This window comes from Microchirus variegatus (genome assembly GCF_963457635.1).
Source record: "Microchirus variegatus genome assembly, chromosome: 16".
NCBI lineage: Eukaryota > Metazoa > Chordata > Actinopteri > Pleuronectiformes > Soleidae > Microchirus > Microchirus variegatus.
The window spans coordinates 25,049,488-25,066,631 of record NC_139817.1 but is presented as its reverse complement, the minus strand read 5'-3'; the positions used below and the strand labels follow the sequence as shown (position 1 = coordinate 25,066,631).

The 17,144-nt window shown below is 40.3% G+C and overlaps 2 protein-coding genes across 2 annotated transcripts; one reads left to right on the top strand and one right to left on the bottom strand.

Annotated features, from left to right (window-relative positions):
- Positions 1-1,550: 1,550 nt before the first annotated feature.
- LOC310937833 (dual specificity protein phosphatase 23-like) lies at positions 1,551-3,869 on the top strand (the record flags this gene model as incomplete). Its single annotated transcript, XM_083902206.1, has 4 exons — positions 1,551-1,624; positions 1,992-2,035; positions 3,042-3,321; positions 3,684-3,869. The coding sequence occupies exons 3-4, from the start codon at positions 3,052-3,054 to the stop codon at positions 3,867-3,869; spliced, it is 456 nt and encodes a 151-aa protein (XP_083758332.1). The 5' UTR covers positions 1,551-1,624; positions 1,992-2,035; positions 3,042-3,051.
- Positions 3,870-4,223: 354 nt separating this feature from the next.
- On the bottom strand, positions 4,224-16,607 carry LOC310938019 (afadin-like; the record flags this gene model as incomplete). The annotated part of the gene is made up of 21 exons (XM_083902410.1): positions 4,224-4,317; positions 5,251-6,128; positions 6,740-6,813; positions 6,918-7,076; positions 7,152-7,270; positions 8,088-8,161; positions 8,283-8,348; positions 8,456-8,542; positions 8,625-8,716; positions 8,824-9,022; positions 11,457-11,600; positions 11,898-12,169; positions 13,385-13,479; positions 14,143-14,288; positions 14,380-14,585; positions 14,693-14,734; positions 15,266-15,363; positions 15,438-15,568; positions 15,719-15,825; positions 16,002-16,194; positions 16,512-16,607. 21 exons carry the CDS (start codon positions 16,605-16,607, stop codon positions 4,224-4,226), a joined length of 3,372 nt encoding a protein of 1,123 aa, XP_083758536.1.
- Positions 16,608-17,144: the final 537 nt, after the last annotated feature.

The following is a 17,144-nucleotide window of genomic DNA, read 5'->3' as shown; positions in this document are numbered from 1 at the left end:
ATTCTGACGTTATTCTCAGAATCCTGACTTTAATCTCAGAATTCTGACTTTAATCTCAGAATTCTGACTTTAATCTCAGAATTCTGGCCAGAATTCTGACGTTATTCTAAGAATTCTGACTTTATACTCAGAATAAAGTCAGAATTCTGAGTTTAAAGTCAGAACTCAAATGTTTTTTTCTCCGTGGCCCTAATCCTCTTCCATAGTCATTTAGCAGACAGATGTCAGACTGTTTCTGTGTTGTATCTCAGGTGACTCTAACGAGCCTCATTTACAAGTTGACTCTTGACTCAGGTGAAACTAACAAAGATGTAAAAGTGTTCCTGTCAGAAGTGGGATTCGAACCCACGCCTCCAGGGGAGACTGCGACCTGAACGCAGCGCCTTAGACCGCTCGGCCATCCTGACTTGGTACATGGTGAAAAATGTCACTTTTTTTTGTTTTGTGTTTGAAAGTCCATCAGTGATTTGATGATTTCCACCTGTGCTGCTTCTTCTACTGTGGACAGGTCCATTCGACCAATCACCATCGCGCTGCTCCAACATTCGACCAATCACGGCGGAGAAAAGATGGAAAGCCGAGCCGAGCCGAGCGGAGCCGAGCGTAGCCGAGGACGGACGGCGGTAACGATGTTTTCCGAGCGACCCTTACGTCATTTTACGGCGGACACGAAGCAACACAGTGAGTATTTAGACGCTAACTACACGACTGTACATGATCAAAGTTTACAAAGAGAAGTCATTTCAGCCGTTGTGTTCAATGATGTGACTCATGGTGTTGTTTGTTGGCGTTTGCTCACGTTAATGTTGTCAGTATAGGGTCATTTAGGGCTGTCATAGCAAAACCTCTTTTAATCTTTACCACTCTGACATGTTAGTGTAATTCTGAGAATAAAGTCAGAATTCTGAGATTCTGAGATTAAAGTCAGAATTTCTGAGAATAAAGTCAGAATTCTGAGATTAAAGTCAGAATTCTGAGATTAAAGTCAGAATTCTGAGAACAAAGTCAGAATTCTGAGATTAAAGTCAGAATTATGAGTTTAAAGTTAGAATTTCTGACAATAAAGTCAGAATTTCTGAGTTTAAAGTCTGAACTCAAATGTTTTTTTCCTCCGTGGCCCTAATCCTCTTCCATAGTCATAAAGCAGACAGATGTCAGACTGTTTCTATGCTGTGTCTCAGGTGACTCTAACGAGCCTCATTCACAAGTTGACTCAGGTGAAACTAACAAAAATGTAAAAGTGTTCCTGTCAGAAGTGGGATTCGAACCCACGCCTCCAGAGGAGACTGCGACCTGAACGCAGCGCCTTAGACCGCTCGGCCATCCTGACAAACTGTACGGCCGTTTAACAGAGGACAACGACATACGGGCACATGAAGGTGTAAACCCGTTGGCTGTCTATGAATTTACGCTGAAATGACGTCGTCACTGATGGATCAGCCATTAGACTTTACGATGCACTTCTTTGCACCACACTTCACGTGTATATATATGTGTGTGTATATATAGCTTCCGCGAAGTGAGCGTGAACGGAGTTCATCTCAGTCCACTTAGCATGTTAGCTTGACGGTTAGCATCGGCTTTGTGAACACGCCAAGTGGATTCGTCTCAACGAGAACGATCTGTAAGTAACATAACATGTGATTTGTATATAAAATGCGGATATGGTAAACGTTTGTTTTAGCGAGTATAGTTACATAGAGAGTTAGCTAGTTTACTAACGTCGCTGTGAAGTAGTTTCTCTCTAGTTACGGTAGCTAAACTTGCTTCTCTTGTTACTAAACTTTTGTAAAAAACGAGGTGGATTTTAATGAGTGTGTTCCATCCAAACAGTTGTCGTGTTCTGATGAAGTATGCACAGTTGAATGAGTCTAATCCCTCGGTAATACAGTGAACTATCCAGAATAGCCGGTATGCTAACGTTTGCTAAACAAATAGCAGCTCGACAAGATACACGGTCTGTTGTGTTTACGTTCTGATTTTCCCCACAGGCTCTTCATCCGCCTCACTTGAACTGTTTAACTTGCTTAAAAAGGTAATATTTACCTAATTACTTGATAATTATTGCCAGAATGAACATGTCATACTTGGTTACACTTGTGTGTTCGTGGTGCTTGCTTCACAGTGTATGTCTATGTTGTAGTAGGGCTGGGCTGTGTTAAGTATCAGTGTCTATATCAATATTGTGTGGCATGAGTCAGAGGTATTGTCTTAGATTGTGAATTCCTATCATATAATTATATGGCTCCTGTGATGTCTTTTCCTGGTTCTAAAGGCTGTTGCGGTACAAGTATTGTGATATTTATGGTGTTACATTTAATGATGTACATGGAACTGACATAAAACTCTGTTAACAACTTCACTTCAAGTTTAAGGCTCAGTTGCTAAGAACTACTTCTTCTTCCACCTGTCAAACATTAACAACTGTGTGTTCTGTGTGGGGAAATGAAGCACTGTAACAATGCTCACAAAACCTTTTTAGACAACGTCTATTAACTGCTAAAGTAATGCATCCATAGGACCATGGATGGAATATCTATGAGCTGCATAATTAGATTACATTATGATTTTGTCTTCAGGAAATGAAAAAATACTGTGCCTCTTACAACAGCAGCACCAAGATCTTCCCAGTGGCAATGGCAGGCACGACAGCATTTAATACAGAATTAATTCAGTCTTGCAGTAAAAGGGTGCACCCACATGTGTGTGTCTTTAGCTTAAAGTATGCAAAAGCATACAACAAAGCATACAAACAAACATGTTTGTGCTTTGAGTCACTCGGCCCCTCCTGCTCTATTTTTTTTTACACATACACATTCACAACTGGCATGTATGTCCAGCCAAAGTTGTCAAAAACAAAATTTTGTTCCCACAAATAGACATAAGCATTCATGTGTTACAGTGCATGGAAGTGAGATCAGGTTGTAAGAACATCGGCTAGGACAGTTTTGTTACCCCTATATATATGTGATGTTGAAACAGGGTCTTAATAATGACCGTCAATGCTGTATGCTTAATAAAACACTTCTTTTTGTCCTTAGTTAAATAATCATGGCCTCCACTCCTCCACATAACTTCTCCTGGGTGGAGCCAGGCAAACTGGCCGGACTGGCATTGCCCAGGATGACATGCGAATACCAGTATCTGCTGGACAACGGCATCCAGCACCTGGTTTGCCTGTGTGAGAGAAAACCACCTTATCATGACTCGTGCCCAAAGTTACAGCTGCACCACATCAAGATAGTCGACTTCACTCCTCCTTCGGCGAGTCAGATTGATAGATTTCTCTCCATCGTGGAAGAGGCCAACTCTAAGGGGGAGGTAAGATGTCAGATACTTGATGAGCTGTGATGTTATGTTTATTATGTACTTTCACAACTTGCCACGACATGGCAAAGTCAAGAATATCACTACACCTTTTGACACATGACACAGTGAGGAAAATGTAGCTCCCTTTAGGGAAAAGACTGTAATATTCTTTGTCGGAGTACAGAATTCCATACCTGTCAAACATAGATTGAAAAATACTTTAAAATAAAGCCAAGTTTGTGCTTGCCTGTCTCAGGAGCAATCAGAAACACTGACATGGAATAAATCTACTAAAACAATGCCGTGTTGAAGGAAAACTCTGTCTCTGTGTAGATCAGGCCCTAACCTGAAAATGTTGTACTGCTTCTCTTTAGGGTGTTGCAGTTCACTGCATGCACGGACATGGCAGAACAGGGACGATGCTGGCCTGCTACCTGGTCAAGCAGAGGAAGATTTCAGGCATCGACGCCATCAATGAGATCCGCAGACTGCGGCAAGGATCGATCGAAACTCAAGAACAGGAGAAAGCAGTGGTGCAGTTTTATCAGCGCACCAAGTAACTTTTACACAAGGGAACAAACAACAGTTTTATACCATGAGGAAATGTTTGATTCTTAAACAAGTATGAAACAGTGAGGAGAGGTGCCTCAGTTGTATTTCTAAATCAATTCCGATATTGTCAAGAAATAAGAAAATAAGTACGATACAGCAGGAAACTAATCATGAAACTAAAAATCTGGACTTAACTTAAGTCCAGTGTTAATTGCACTCAAAGAGAAACACCGCTACAGTTAGTACACGCACAACCTGCCTTTTAATATTTTTAAAATTCTACTGTCATTTTGTTTTTCTAACACATGATTATCTTTTCTTCATATGGACAAATATTCTTTTTATGTGGCTTAATCTTGATTTTACGCACTGGACGCCAGGGCAAAGAGACGCTGACGCTCCTTGAACGTGAGCTTTTCAGGAGCAGTCGCGCTCTTGATTCTCTCCTCGTGGTTTCTGCAAATAAACAGTGATAAGAACAGAAATACGGAGTCATTTACAAAGAGGGAAACTGGTGTCTGTCTGCGGAATTACTTTACTCAGGAATCAAAGCTATATGTAATCAGATCAGCTTATTCTGATAGTGTATGTCACAAGTAGAAATGTGTGTCATGGTTCATTTAATTTGTAGTGCTTTGCTTCAGTCAACTCACTCTTTTGATTTCACATCATGAATGTCTTCAGTATGTCCACTTGACCTTTGACCTGCCAAACATAGAAATGTTGCACATATATTTGATAAGCACTGAATCTCTTATTAAACTGAGCATTTCATTATTTATTCGTGTTGCACGAGTGAGTGATTGCTCACCTGTGTTTGCCTTATCTTCATTTTGACAGACATGATTTCCTGTCTGCTGTCCCTCCTCTTTGTACCTGTTGGTGTTTCCTCCAGAATTTATTTTGCTCTAAAAAAAAACAAATGAAAATATATGTTCTGTGCGCAGTAGAGGTTTATTAAATATCACCTTTAATTAATTTAGATAAATCAGATAAATCGCAATCTACTGTGGAGTTGCTGAAAAGTTGTTTTAAATTTTTGATGCAACTCTGCAGTTATAGAATTTTCATAAAATGTAAACCTATTTTCATAATTTATGACAAATCCCAGTTAGCTCTGGTAAAATCCCACAGTTTTAACAGTATAATCTGTATGATATAAACCAAATATATATACATACGTAACGTATATACAAAATGTGTTCACAAGGCCTGACTAAAGTTATAAAAAGTAATTGAATGTTTATATTATACATTCAGCATGTTAAATGTAATTTTAATCTTTTTTAACCTTTTTTTTGGTGTGCTGCTTAACAAATAAAAAATATTTTATTTAAACAATATTATTTAGCAGTTGGGGAGACTTTCTGTTGAACTAAAACCTGTGACCCGTATCCCACCTGTGCTCTTGTATCCAGCTGCTGAATCATCACCATCATGCCCAAACTCTCATCTTCATCCTCATCTTCGTCTTCTCTCTGCTGAATTTCCCGCAGCCTCTTCTGAAACTGCCACTCCAGGCTGAGATTGCGGAGTCTGTCGTTCTCGTCCGCTGAGCGTTTCACTTTAGCCTGCAGCTCCTCCACCTCCAGCTCCAGGAGCTCCACTGCCTGAAGCCTGTGCTGCTTCTGCAGGTTCTCCCGTGTCTCCCTCTTCCACGGATCACATGGCCCCAGTGGGTCTTTTTGCAACTGTTTCTGTTGAATGGGAGGTTCTTGGAAGGAGACGTGTTTTGTTGGCGTGATGCTCACTTGGGGTTTTACTGCTTGACCCTTGAAGATACTGCGTCTGTGTTGCTGTGATGGAAGAGAGGGTGGAGGCAGCTTCTTGGCTGCAGAGATTGGAATCGCATACGTGTGGTCAGCTTGATTCCGAGAACCCCGTTTATGTCCGATTAGAGTTTGTCTCATATTCTCTGGCTGCACTGATGGACTCTGGAAGGTGATGAGTGGAGGCTTTGACTGTGCGTTCACTGCTCTGGTTATTGGGATGTCTATACGAATGGGCTGAGTCGAAGGCGTTGGTGTTGAATGTTGGGGAAAGGGGGTTCTCCAGACACCAGCGCCGCTTCTCTGCTCTGGCTTTTTAGGGGATGTGAAATCAGAGAGGATGTCATGAGTAGAAACGCTGGAGCGAATCGGGAATGATGAAGAGTGGCTCATGGTTTGTTTTGCAGTCCAATCCTGTTGCCCCCACATGTTTTGTCTTTTGTCCAGCAGGGGGCGTCCACTCTCCATGTATAAGTTCTCCTGTGACAGTGCTTGACGCTGGGGGTTAAAACAGTTAATAATTATCATAATAATAATAATAATAACATTTAACCAGTTGTGTAAATCATTCTTTGAAAGCTTTTCAGTTGTTTACACCTCCTGTAAATACTAAGTAGAACATATTATGATGATATATAAGATATTTACAGCCTGAAGGACTTGGAAAATTTACCATAAAGTTGTTTTTAGTGGGGCTTCTTCCATCTAAAGGCCCCAGAGGCACAAAATGTTGCAGCGGTCGACTGGATTCAGATGTTTCCTTGTCTTGTGAGTTTTTGGTTGGAAGTGTTAAGTATTCCCTATGAAATGTCTGAAAAGAAACAAAGTAGTGATCAAGAACACTATTTTTTGGGTGGGGGGGTTCTCACATCAATAACATTTTTATCATTTAAAAAAAAAGAAACAATTGCCCACTTAAGTTTTGTGATACATCAATATTATGTTGATATTGCAATTTTGTTTTCAACTCAAGCTTCAATTTAACACTTACTGTGTGATTGATTTAAACACATGGAGTTCATCATCAAAAATATATGAAGATATGAATGGATTTCAACATGTACAATAATATAACAGTCAAAAATAGAATAAATGAATTGCTATCTTACATCCATGTAAAGGTTGACACTGGACACAGAGGTCATGTTCCCTCTCACATCACAGACAACATCTCTGTCCAGATCTGCTGAAATAAGTAGGAAACAAAGGCTTATTCTTCTGGAAAACCCTCAAGCATTAAACATAGTATTTCACATTAGCAAAAGAAATCAGTGCAAGTGTACCCACTGGTCATGTTAGGGTTGGAGCGATAAAGTTGCCTGTTTCTTTGCATCATCTGCTCTTTGTTTCTTCTGCTTTCCCCGTGGATTTGTTCAGAGGCGCCAGGATCTGCTGCACTGTACAAAACACCCGCTTTACCGTGTGGCTTAGCAGTGATTTCATCACCTTGTGAAGCAATAAAAGGCCTTTATTAGGTCATGAAGGACATAAAAAAATGAAAGACATTTTTGTTTGTTCTACCTGTATTCCTGTCTGGGGCTGGTTCACTCAGCACAGCCCCCAGGCCGTGGTAATTAGCGGCAAACTTTGCAACCTGTAAGATCACAACAGGGCCTGTTTGCAACATGATGGCTGCTGCCCTAAAACAATATAAAATCAATACAGTCACCATTCATTTCATTGGTGTATTAAACTCTCATCTATTCAGCTTTGGCAGTACTTAGACCAGGGCTGCTCTTTATGTAAATATCTAGTCCGCACTCTATAGATGTAATGAAATATGAAATACTGTCTGTAATGTACATTACACATTCTATTTTTAACCTTTTTTATAGTCTTAGTGTTAATATATTTATATATTGTACTTTTTTTGGTAATGCATGTTTATTATTTATTATCTTTACGGTCATTGCAGCTGTAACGATGTAAATTTCCCCACTGCGGGACAAATACAGGACTATCTTCCTCATCAAATACGTTTAAGCTTTTAGTAGTTAATAGCTGCTTTACATTTTATACATCACAATATGTCAATAATACATACGTCACAAAACTTTATATTTGTAAGGTGCCTCCATTGCATCACTTTTCCACTTTCAAAGTGCAGGAAACTAACTTTTACAACTGCAACAATCAGAACATAAGAAAATGTTATTGTCTTATGTTCTTTTACATAACTATCGGATACATGTATTTTAAACTGGTGGTCCAGACAGAAGTCTTCTTTTGTCTGCATTGTTGATGGTTGTGGCGCCCTCACGCCCCCTATTGACGAGCCACCACTGTATTAGATACTTATTTATAATTTATCTTCAAACTGGAAACTGCATCAAAACAGAGACTCTACGTCGTAATGACTCCAGTCCTCATCTCTGTGAGTTATGGACGTTCATTCGTGCCATCCATCACAAGGATAAAAACATATAAACATTTTTCTACCGACTGTTATGCAGCTACCTTTCTTGGCTGAGGCCGACCAGGCTTTGACCGTCCACACTGAGCAGCTGGTCCCCAGCTGTTAATCCACCATTCTGTGTGCAATCAAGACACAACAGATTTATTTGATTTGGTTGCTCAACAAAATTGTTCCCCCTTTTTACTTTTAATTTCAAGTTTCAAGTTCATCTACAACAGAAATGCGCTACATCTCACCATTTCAGCTGGTCCTCCTTTGACAATAGATTTGATGTAAATCCTAAGGTTCTCTTGCTGTGCTCCCTGTACAAGAAGAAGAGCATAATGTTTTAGTTTGTTAAAAAACAACTTGTTGATCGTCTTCGTGTTTAAATAGTTAGTGAGCACATGGTGAAAACTGAGGCAGTCACCTTTGCAGCCACGATGCTGACCCCCATCCCACTGTTGAGAGGTTTCTTCAGGGTCGTGGTCACAATCTTGGGCTCTTCGTTTACTGCCTGTCAAAGAAATATAGAAGTAATAAATACATGACTAATGCATAACGTACATTTTAACTCATCTGGGTTTCTGAATATTTACCAAGTATGTGCTCTTTGCAAGAGGATTTGATTCCCTGAAAAACACGGTCCAGTCGCCTTTGGAGTTGGGTTGAGGTATTAAAGAGCAAAGACCTGAAGAGAAGGATTTCAACCCGACAAATTGCCTATTTTAGTTGTCTCTGTCTAAGAATCAACACATCACTGTAATCTGATTTTGATGACTTTTCAGAAACAAACACCTTTTTGGCAAATCGGCTCCATAAATTCCCTCAACCCTGGTGGGATCCCTCTGATGGTGTCACAGGAGTATCCTCCCTCGGGCAGCAGGAAGGGTAGGTGGAGGTCGAGGCTCTCCTCCAACTGGATGTTTCGTCCTTCACTCCGGATCAAGCTGTCTGCTGAGGCCTCGGCGGCTGTCACAGTAGCATCAATCAAACCCTGCAGTGGGGATGAAAACAGGAATATTTTGGGGAAGAACATTTGGGTAAGTGCATTTTTTTAATGTGCGACAAGGCTTCAATATGCCCTCAGCAAAGTATTGAAGACCTTCCTGCAGATCACTCCCAGTGTCCTATAATCAATTCCACACTTTTTTAAACTGTTCACATGTAGTGTCTTAAAATGCACGGGGAGGAAGCCAGAGGTGTTTTTAACCTATGCCTTTGCCTTTTGCACTCCCACCACATCTGTCATTACTGCCGAAGCAACCAAAACCTGGCAGCTGCTGAGATAATTGTAAAATTGCTGCAGCCTCACTGAATTAATTAATGCATTCAAAAAAATGTTGTGATGTCATACCCAAAGAAAATATCATCCAGATGATTCAAGAGCTTCATCTGGATGATGTGAGGTTCAAAGCATATTTCGGGGAGGACAAAGACCAGTTTGACCTACTTTTTTTTTTTTTTTTTTTTGAAATGTTGGCTCAAAGGAAACATGCAAAACAAACTCCCTCTCTTGCAGTAGGAATGCAAATTAATCGCCAACTAATTTGATAAATGATCATATTCTTCACTGTGAATAGTTTCTTTGGTCCATAATAACAAAAATGTTTTTTTTTATCAGGTTTTGGGAAACAACGATTCAAAATGTTTCAACATTTCTATTATATGGACCAAATAGATAAACAAATATTGAAGACAGCCTTAGTGCAAAGTTGAGATTTCTGTTAGCATCTCGGCAAACACTTGTTTATTTTTTGTTCTTTTTACAGCTGTTTATTGCAACTGCTCTTACAATGCTTTCATCTTCCTTTGTGCAACGTTATTTGCCAGTTGATGTTTTGTCGTAACTGAGCTCTTGGTTTGGCTGTTGCTTATTATCTTTCTAAGTTAGTGTCTCTATTATCTGTCAGCATCAGTGCAACATTAGAGTTGGAGCTAGTGTTCATTTTTTATATATAGAATATATGATATAATTCATGATATATATTATATAATGAAGAATATATGTGTCATATTCTAACAAAGCTATTTAACCGGCAATAATAGTATTTTTACAGGTTTTTTTAAACATGATTTTAAACCCGGGCCTCACGGTTGGTGTAGAGGTTAGCGCTTTGACATTTGCAGCAAGAAGACCTGGGTTTGAGCCCTGGTTGGAGTTTGCATGTTCTCCCCGTGTGTGCGTGGGTTTTCTCCAGGTTCTCCGGCTTCCTCCCACAGTCCAAAAACTTGCCGATTTGGGGATTAGGTGAATTGGTCACTCTAAATTGACCGTAGGTGTGAGAGTGTGAGTGAATGGTTGTTTGTCTCTATATGTGACCCTGTGATGGACTGGTCAACTGTCCAGGTTGTGACCCCGCCTATCGCCCTATGTCAGCTGAGATAGGCACAGCACCCCCGCGACCCTCCAGTGGAGGATAAAAGCGGTAGATGATGGATAGATGGTGGATTTTAAACCCTCTCCTGACCAAAGTCAATGCTCATTGGCCCACAGGTCATGTGAATTTGAGAAATAGATTAACTCCGCCAAAACATAGAAAACATATGTTTTAATCTAACATTTCTGCATATGGAATACAATACAGTAACTATCAAAACTTAAATATACATATCGTCAATAAGAAACACTTTACTTTGGTCTCTTCATAGTTAAACTGACTAAATACTAACCAGCCTCCTGTGTGTTTCAGAAATTGTGTTGGGCCCAAGTGAAAGTGGTGTTTGTTCGCTGCATTTTGATGCCTTCACTCTGTTGATATTTCCAGTGATTAAATATGAATGCTGATGTTTGTTTTGAGGTTGACTGTTAGTGGCTGAATTGAGGTCATGGCACATTTCCAGCTGGGTTATTGTTGTTTAGTAAGGGGCCACATTGGCTGATGGTAAATTTAAACCCCAAGCACTAACGGAGAGTAATGATGTAAATGAATGCTGTCATGCACGCCTGCAGAATTTATGTCCTGTAATAATCGCTAAATGGCAAAACTCGATTTGGCTCGGAACAGGTAGTCACATTAACTTTTCTTTCTCCCCACACCTAATATCGAGCAAAGTATTGGAGAAATATTTCATTCCGAAGCAATCAGATAATGTGACAACTCACTTTACTATTTTTCATTTATTATTCATCATCATATTCATTGTTGTTAATTATTCATATTGTTAAATCCATACTGCTTAGTTTCTCCTCTGCAGCCGAGGCTATAACCACACTCATCGTTAAATTAAACACTATATTTATATATGGAGGTGATCTGATTTGGGCTGTTTTCAACACCAAATAACCTACGAATCAAATTGATTTGTAATAGTTATTTCAATTTGATTGACTAGATATTGATTTGCAAGAGTTTGTCTCTGAAGCACCATCATTGTTTTATCAGGAAACATGGAAGCATGAGAGGATGAAAACACTCAATACTACTCACAGAGGGGATTTGTGGCTCTGTGTTTGCATAGACGTATCCAGCCAACAACATTTGCAGCTGCACAGAATTCAACTTGAAGCAGGTAGTCTGGATGTCCTTAGCGTCTTGCATTGAGTACTTATTCATGGTCAGGAGTGTGGTTGCCTAGAAACAGCCAGGAAAAAAAAAAAAAAAACTATTTTAGCAGCCTGTACTTAGTGAATGTGCTCAGACATGGTGAATTAAACCTGAGGCAAAAATCTACTAATCAGAAACAAGTTCAGAAATGATCTCACAAAGAAGCTTCAGTGTGAAATACTCTAAAGGACCATCTGCAGTATAATTACACTTTGTGTGGATTTAGAATGATTTGCAAAAATTTCATTTATTGTATGTATTAATTTCAAGGTTGAAGTATTGTTTTTAATATTGTGTACACTTGAAGTTTAGGGACGGACTGACCTGGATCATGTGTCCAAGGTGACAGTCAGCAGCCAGCTCCAGGCCTTGCCTCTCCGCCCAGGCTTCAATGGCGGTAAGCCTCTGGCGAAGAGCTGCTCCCCAGTAGTGGGAGCGCAGGCCTCGAGCGTTGGCCTCCGGCCTCATCAGCTGGTTGAACAGCCAGGCGCTGATGAAATGGAAGAGCTGGGAGAAGAGCTGAATGGTGAGAGCAGGACTGACCCGACAGCGGCGTAACAGACACATGGTGTTCATTAAGGTGTTTAACACCATTTCTGCAACAGACAGGACAGGAGACGTTAGACTTCAGCAGAGGGTTTATGCTCAGTTATGTTATATATGTGTATTCCAACCTTATAGGTGCCATATGTAAGAATGTGGCCAAAAACGGTTACTACATTCAAATTCAAAATACTTTACTTTAAGATCCTTTATTAGTCCCAATTACTGCATTTAATCCATCCGTGAGTTAGTGAACACACACAGCGAGGTGAAGTACACGCTAACCCGGAGCAGCGAGCTGCCTTGAGGGGGTTAGGGGCCTTGCTCAAGGACTGGTCGGGGATCGAACCGGCTACACCTCCGGTCTCAAGCTTGAAGCCCTAACCACTAGGCCACAGCTGCTCCCAGAGGTCGTTTAGCTTTCGTTTTCTGACTTAACTGGCAACCCGTGGTTGCTCGGCAGCCGAGACTCTACTGACTGACTGCCAAAACATGATTTCAAAACATAAACATGATTTGCAGTCTGCAAAATAGATTTTTTAATGCAAATATTTAGTCTGTACTGTTGTTGTTGGTGAGTATACATGGAAGTCAGTTACACCCACTTATAATATGAGTCAACACAAAGCTGAATAACATTAACATGACTCTGTGTTTCTCAGAATAGCAGTGGTTAGATCTTGTGTCCATCGCAACTGATGGAACGAAGGCTACGCTAGTAAAGTGAGACTGCAGTGAATGATCCTCAGTCCTCTGAGACATGAGTGAGATTGTGAAACTAAACTTAAACGGATGTTGAGAGAGAACAGTTGGAATATTGACCTCGAGCAGGGTTTCTCACTCTTTGTCCTGCATGTTTGAGACGTTTCTCAGCTCAAACACACCTGATTCACACGGTCAGCTCGTCAGTAAGCTCTGCTGAAGCCTGATAACGACCCATTTATTCTGATCAGGTGTGTGGGAGCAGGGAAACACCTCAAACGTGCAGGACCAGGAATGAGAAACACTGACCCAGAGTCATCCCTGCAGAAAGCTCTGCAGACTCACCTGAGGTGTGAGGTAAGTCTATTCTGGTAGAAACACGAGCAATTGTTTGTCAACAGGAGTTTGTCTTTTGTTCAAATATGTGACACATATATATGACGGCTATCAGTGATCAAGAGGTCAGTGGACAGGAAGTTCACAAAAACATGACATCACTGACAGCAGCTTTAAGTTAACATGATATATTAGTATTATATTTTTCAGTATAATAGATGAGTGTTTACCAATTCCAGCCGGTAGGTTGCCATGTTGCTCAGGATCGATCAAAAAAGTTGGCAAATGCTTTGCTAACTCGTTGTGGAGACACTGCAGCAGGCAACTTGGAAGACAAAAAAACAGACGCATTGCTTTGAGTTGTACTCAATGAATTTTAAGACTTCACTTCTGTCTGTGACCTGAGTTGGGGAAATGTTTGCTCAGCTCAATTCTTTTTGCAGAGTCAACAACACAAAACAAAACATTGCAATTTTAAGAAAAACAAGCAATATTCATGGGACGCAACTAAAAATGACTTTGCAATTTCTCGGAACATTGATAAAACAACGAACAACATCCTGAAATCCAGAGAAGTCGTCATCTAATTTGACCAATTAACAACACAAATATTGAACATGGAACCTTCTTTGACAAATGAGTTCAATTATAACCTTATTTGTGATCATACGTGCATTGATTTTGTTTTTCAGTGCTTCAAAATTCTCCTGCAGAGCTAATATTCATGGTGTATCATGGATGTTTGGGATTTGCTGCAGTTCGAGAGAAGCTATTTTTAAAGCTGCTTGTTTTGGTGCATTGAGACTTGTAGTGCTTTTAACAGGGCAAAAAAAAGGATTGAGGTGATTTGGATCAGATTTCATTTCAGTACAGTCAGTGATTTGTTTGATAGGAGGCAGAGAGCTGTGGCCTGAGATGATGTGTTGAGTCGTTTGCGTTTGCAGTTTCAGTCGGAGTCCAAAGCCCTAAAATGTGCAGTTTGTTTCACCTGTAAGTTTCGTGCACCAGGTGGCAGAGGTCGAGCTGACTCTGCTGTGTGAGCAGACTGAGGTCTTTGTCGTGCTTGAAGAAATTCAGCAGCTCAGAGGAGTTTGCCATCCAGAAGGCGAGAGCCCCAGCGCTGGTCTGCTGCTTCTGAAGAACAAACAAAGCTGCAGTATTATTTAAACTTGATTTTGTTGGTATTAAACTGCGCAACAAAAGTAAATTGGTTTCTCAGACTTGCCTGGATGACCTTCCCTGTCATGGCCACCATTTTGTTAGCGACCGAGGTTACGCTGTGGGTCTGTCCTGAGAGCGGAGAGCCTTGGCTGCGATGGCGCTGCAGAGCGAAGCGTCCCGTGGCATAGAGGATGTATGCTGGTGACAGCTTGAAATGAACTGTAGAGCTGTTGGTGTAATTTATGACTGCAGAGAGGAAGGTTTCTTCAGCTGAAAAGGGGAAGCACAGCAGTCGGGGTCAGGAAGAGGCTGTTAGGTGAAGGAAGGTCATGGTGAAAATGACACTATCCAAGGAGACCATTGTATCTCATACTCACAGGTGTCACTGACTCTGAGCCCTAATGGTAACTCAGACTGATCTGCAAAGCCAGGAGACAAAAGTTCAAGGGGAATGTAAACAAAAATATTTGTAAAATACAGTTATAAATTAAAGGCGCTATATGTAAGAATGTGGCCAAAAACAGTTACTACATTGAAATTCAAAATACAGAGGTCTTTTAGGTTTCAGTTTTCTGACGTAACTGGCAACCTGTGGTTGCTCGACAGCTGAGACTCTACTGACTGCAATGATTGGTAGACAACAGTAGGTGGCGCCACATGACACCAAAACATGATTTCAAAACATAAACATGATTTGCAGTCTGCAAAATATATTTTATAATGCAAATATTTTGTCTGTACTGTTGTTGTTGGTGAGTTCAGTTTGTTATATGAACATTATTCCTGAGTCTCTGTGACATATTAGGAGGATTTTATCATTTATTACATAATGCACCTTTAAATGTGGCAGTATTGGGAAAGTATATTTTGTAGATGCATTAAACTGTGACATTTTTTTAAGATTTGAGTTATTTTAGGGTCAGTTTGGAAAAAAAAAAGCAATTACTCGCCTGCAGCAGCCTGCTTCAGTGTCTTTTTGTCTTCAGTGCCATGTTTCGTCTCACGTTGAGACGCATAAATGTTGTTGTTCTGTGGCTTTTCAGTTGAACTGGATGTTGGTTGGACAATTTTGACAGTTAAGCACAGACAACCCAATTTATCATGAACAACGAAACATTTTACCTGTCGTCTTCTCCTGAAACCTTATCAGCAGCTTTAGTTTTGCTCGTATCGGTCTTCTTGTCTTTTCTTGAGGACAGTGTCCTCTTGAAGGTTTGGATCATGCTTCTTTTCTCCTTCTCATGACAATTTTCCTTCAACACATTAAAGTAAACAGGACATTTTTTTGGTTTGTGGACAAATCAGGACATAAAATATACCAATTTCTGTAGCAAAAAAACAATTAAATTAATTTTAAAAAGTGATGCGACTACTTGATTCACGCAGGAATAGGTTGAGGATACCTGACAACTCTCCTGGTCGTTCTTCAGCACGAAACGACCTTCTCTGTTGTGTGAGTTCCAGTTCAACTGAACGATCAAAGGTCTCTCATCCTGGTCCAGTTTGCGTTCTTCATCCACATAAAACAAAGTTTAATGTCCAGCTTTGCTTAAAAATCAATTATTAACATTGGTGTCAACCATCTGTTGTCGGATAAAACTATGAAAACATCACAATTTTCATAAAAATAGCGGCAATTCAATGACATCTCGTTATTTACTGTACGTTCAGGAACAAAATGCTTACCCTTCTTGTCGTGGATCTCGTACAGGGAATAACCAGCTGTCAGCATTTTCATATCAGGCCGGAATTTCTCTGAGAGAGTTTCAATGATCTCACGAGTCGAAGAGTTGCTGCAAACACGCAGGCACTTGGTCGCCACATTACCCTCAGTGTGGTCCTCGTAGTAGAAGCGCATCACGCCGTGAAAATCCAGGTTCTGAAAGGAAATGGAACATCCTCTTAACCGAATTCCTCAAGTTTTCGCTATTTCTAAAGAAAAAATGCCCCAAAAATCTTGAAAAAATTTGATCATTGTTCTCTTGTTTTTGTACACAAACCAAAGTTATTCAGTTTTAATAATTTATTTGTTACATGGAGCAAACAAACCAGAAAATAGTAACATTTGAACAATCAGGAAACAACAACCTTTAAACCGATAAATTGATTCATTTTCAAAATGAATTACTGAAGGTACATCTAAGCTAATAATCCAATCTATGTGTATAATGGGACTGACGCTCACAGACGACTCACATCATCAGGTTGGCTTATCTCAAACAGGTCCAGTCTGTTGTTGTTCCACTGTCGGATGACTTTGGCTATTTTCTCTCGTTCTTCCTCCTCCGGCATTTTTCACCAATCAACTCCTGCAGGTTTCCTCCAGAAATCGAAAGCGAGGACTAAAAAAAAACACACACCCTGTAAAACCCTGTTGTATCTGTCATAGAGTAGTCTATCTATTAAGGGTCCACCTCTTCTTCTCTGCATCCACCAGCAGTTATAAACTCATTGTCGTGTGCAGTGAGTTCTTAAACGTAATTGCCTGCTTCATCTCCACATTCACATCCCCTCTTTGAGCCCTCGCCCCCCTCTGGCCTCATTTAACGGGTCACTGGGTCTTTGTTATGTGAGGGAAACAGTTTCCTAATCACACATCCTTCACAGGCAAACAGTCATTATCAAATAATTTGATGTCTATTATTCATTATCGTTTCCATCAGGTTTCCTCACTATTGGCTTTGCTCCTACAACTATATAAACACTATTTTTTTTTTCGTAATATGCGTCGCAGGAGTCGCCGTGTGACGCTGACTGTGTCGACATCGTCCTTCTGTATTCATTCACGCTTGAGGGAATACCACTTCTCATGCATACCAGTGATTTTCA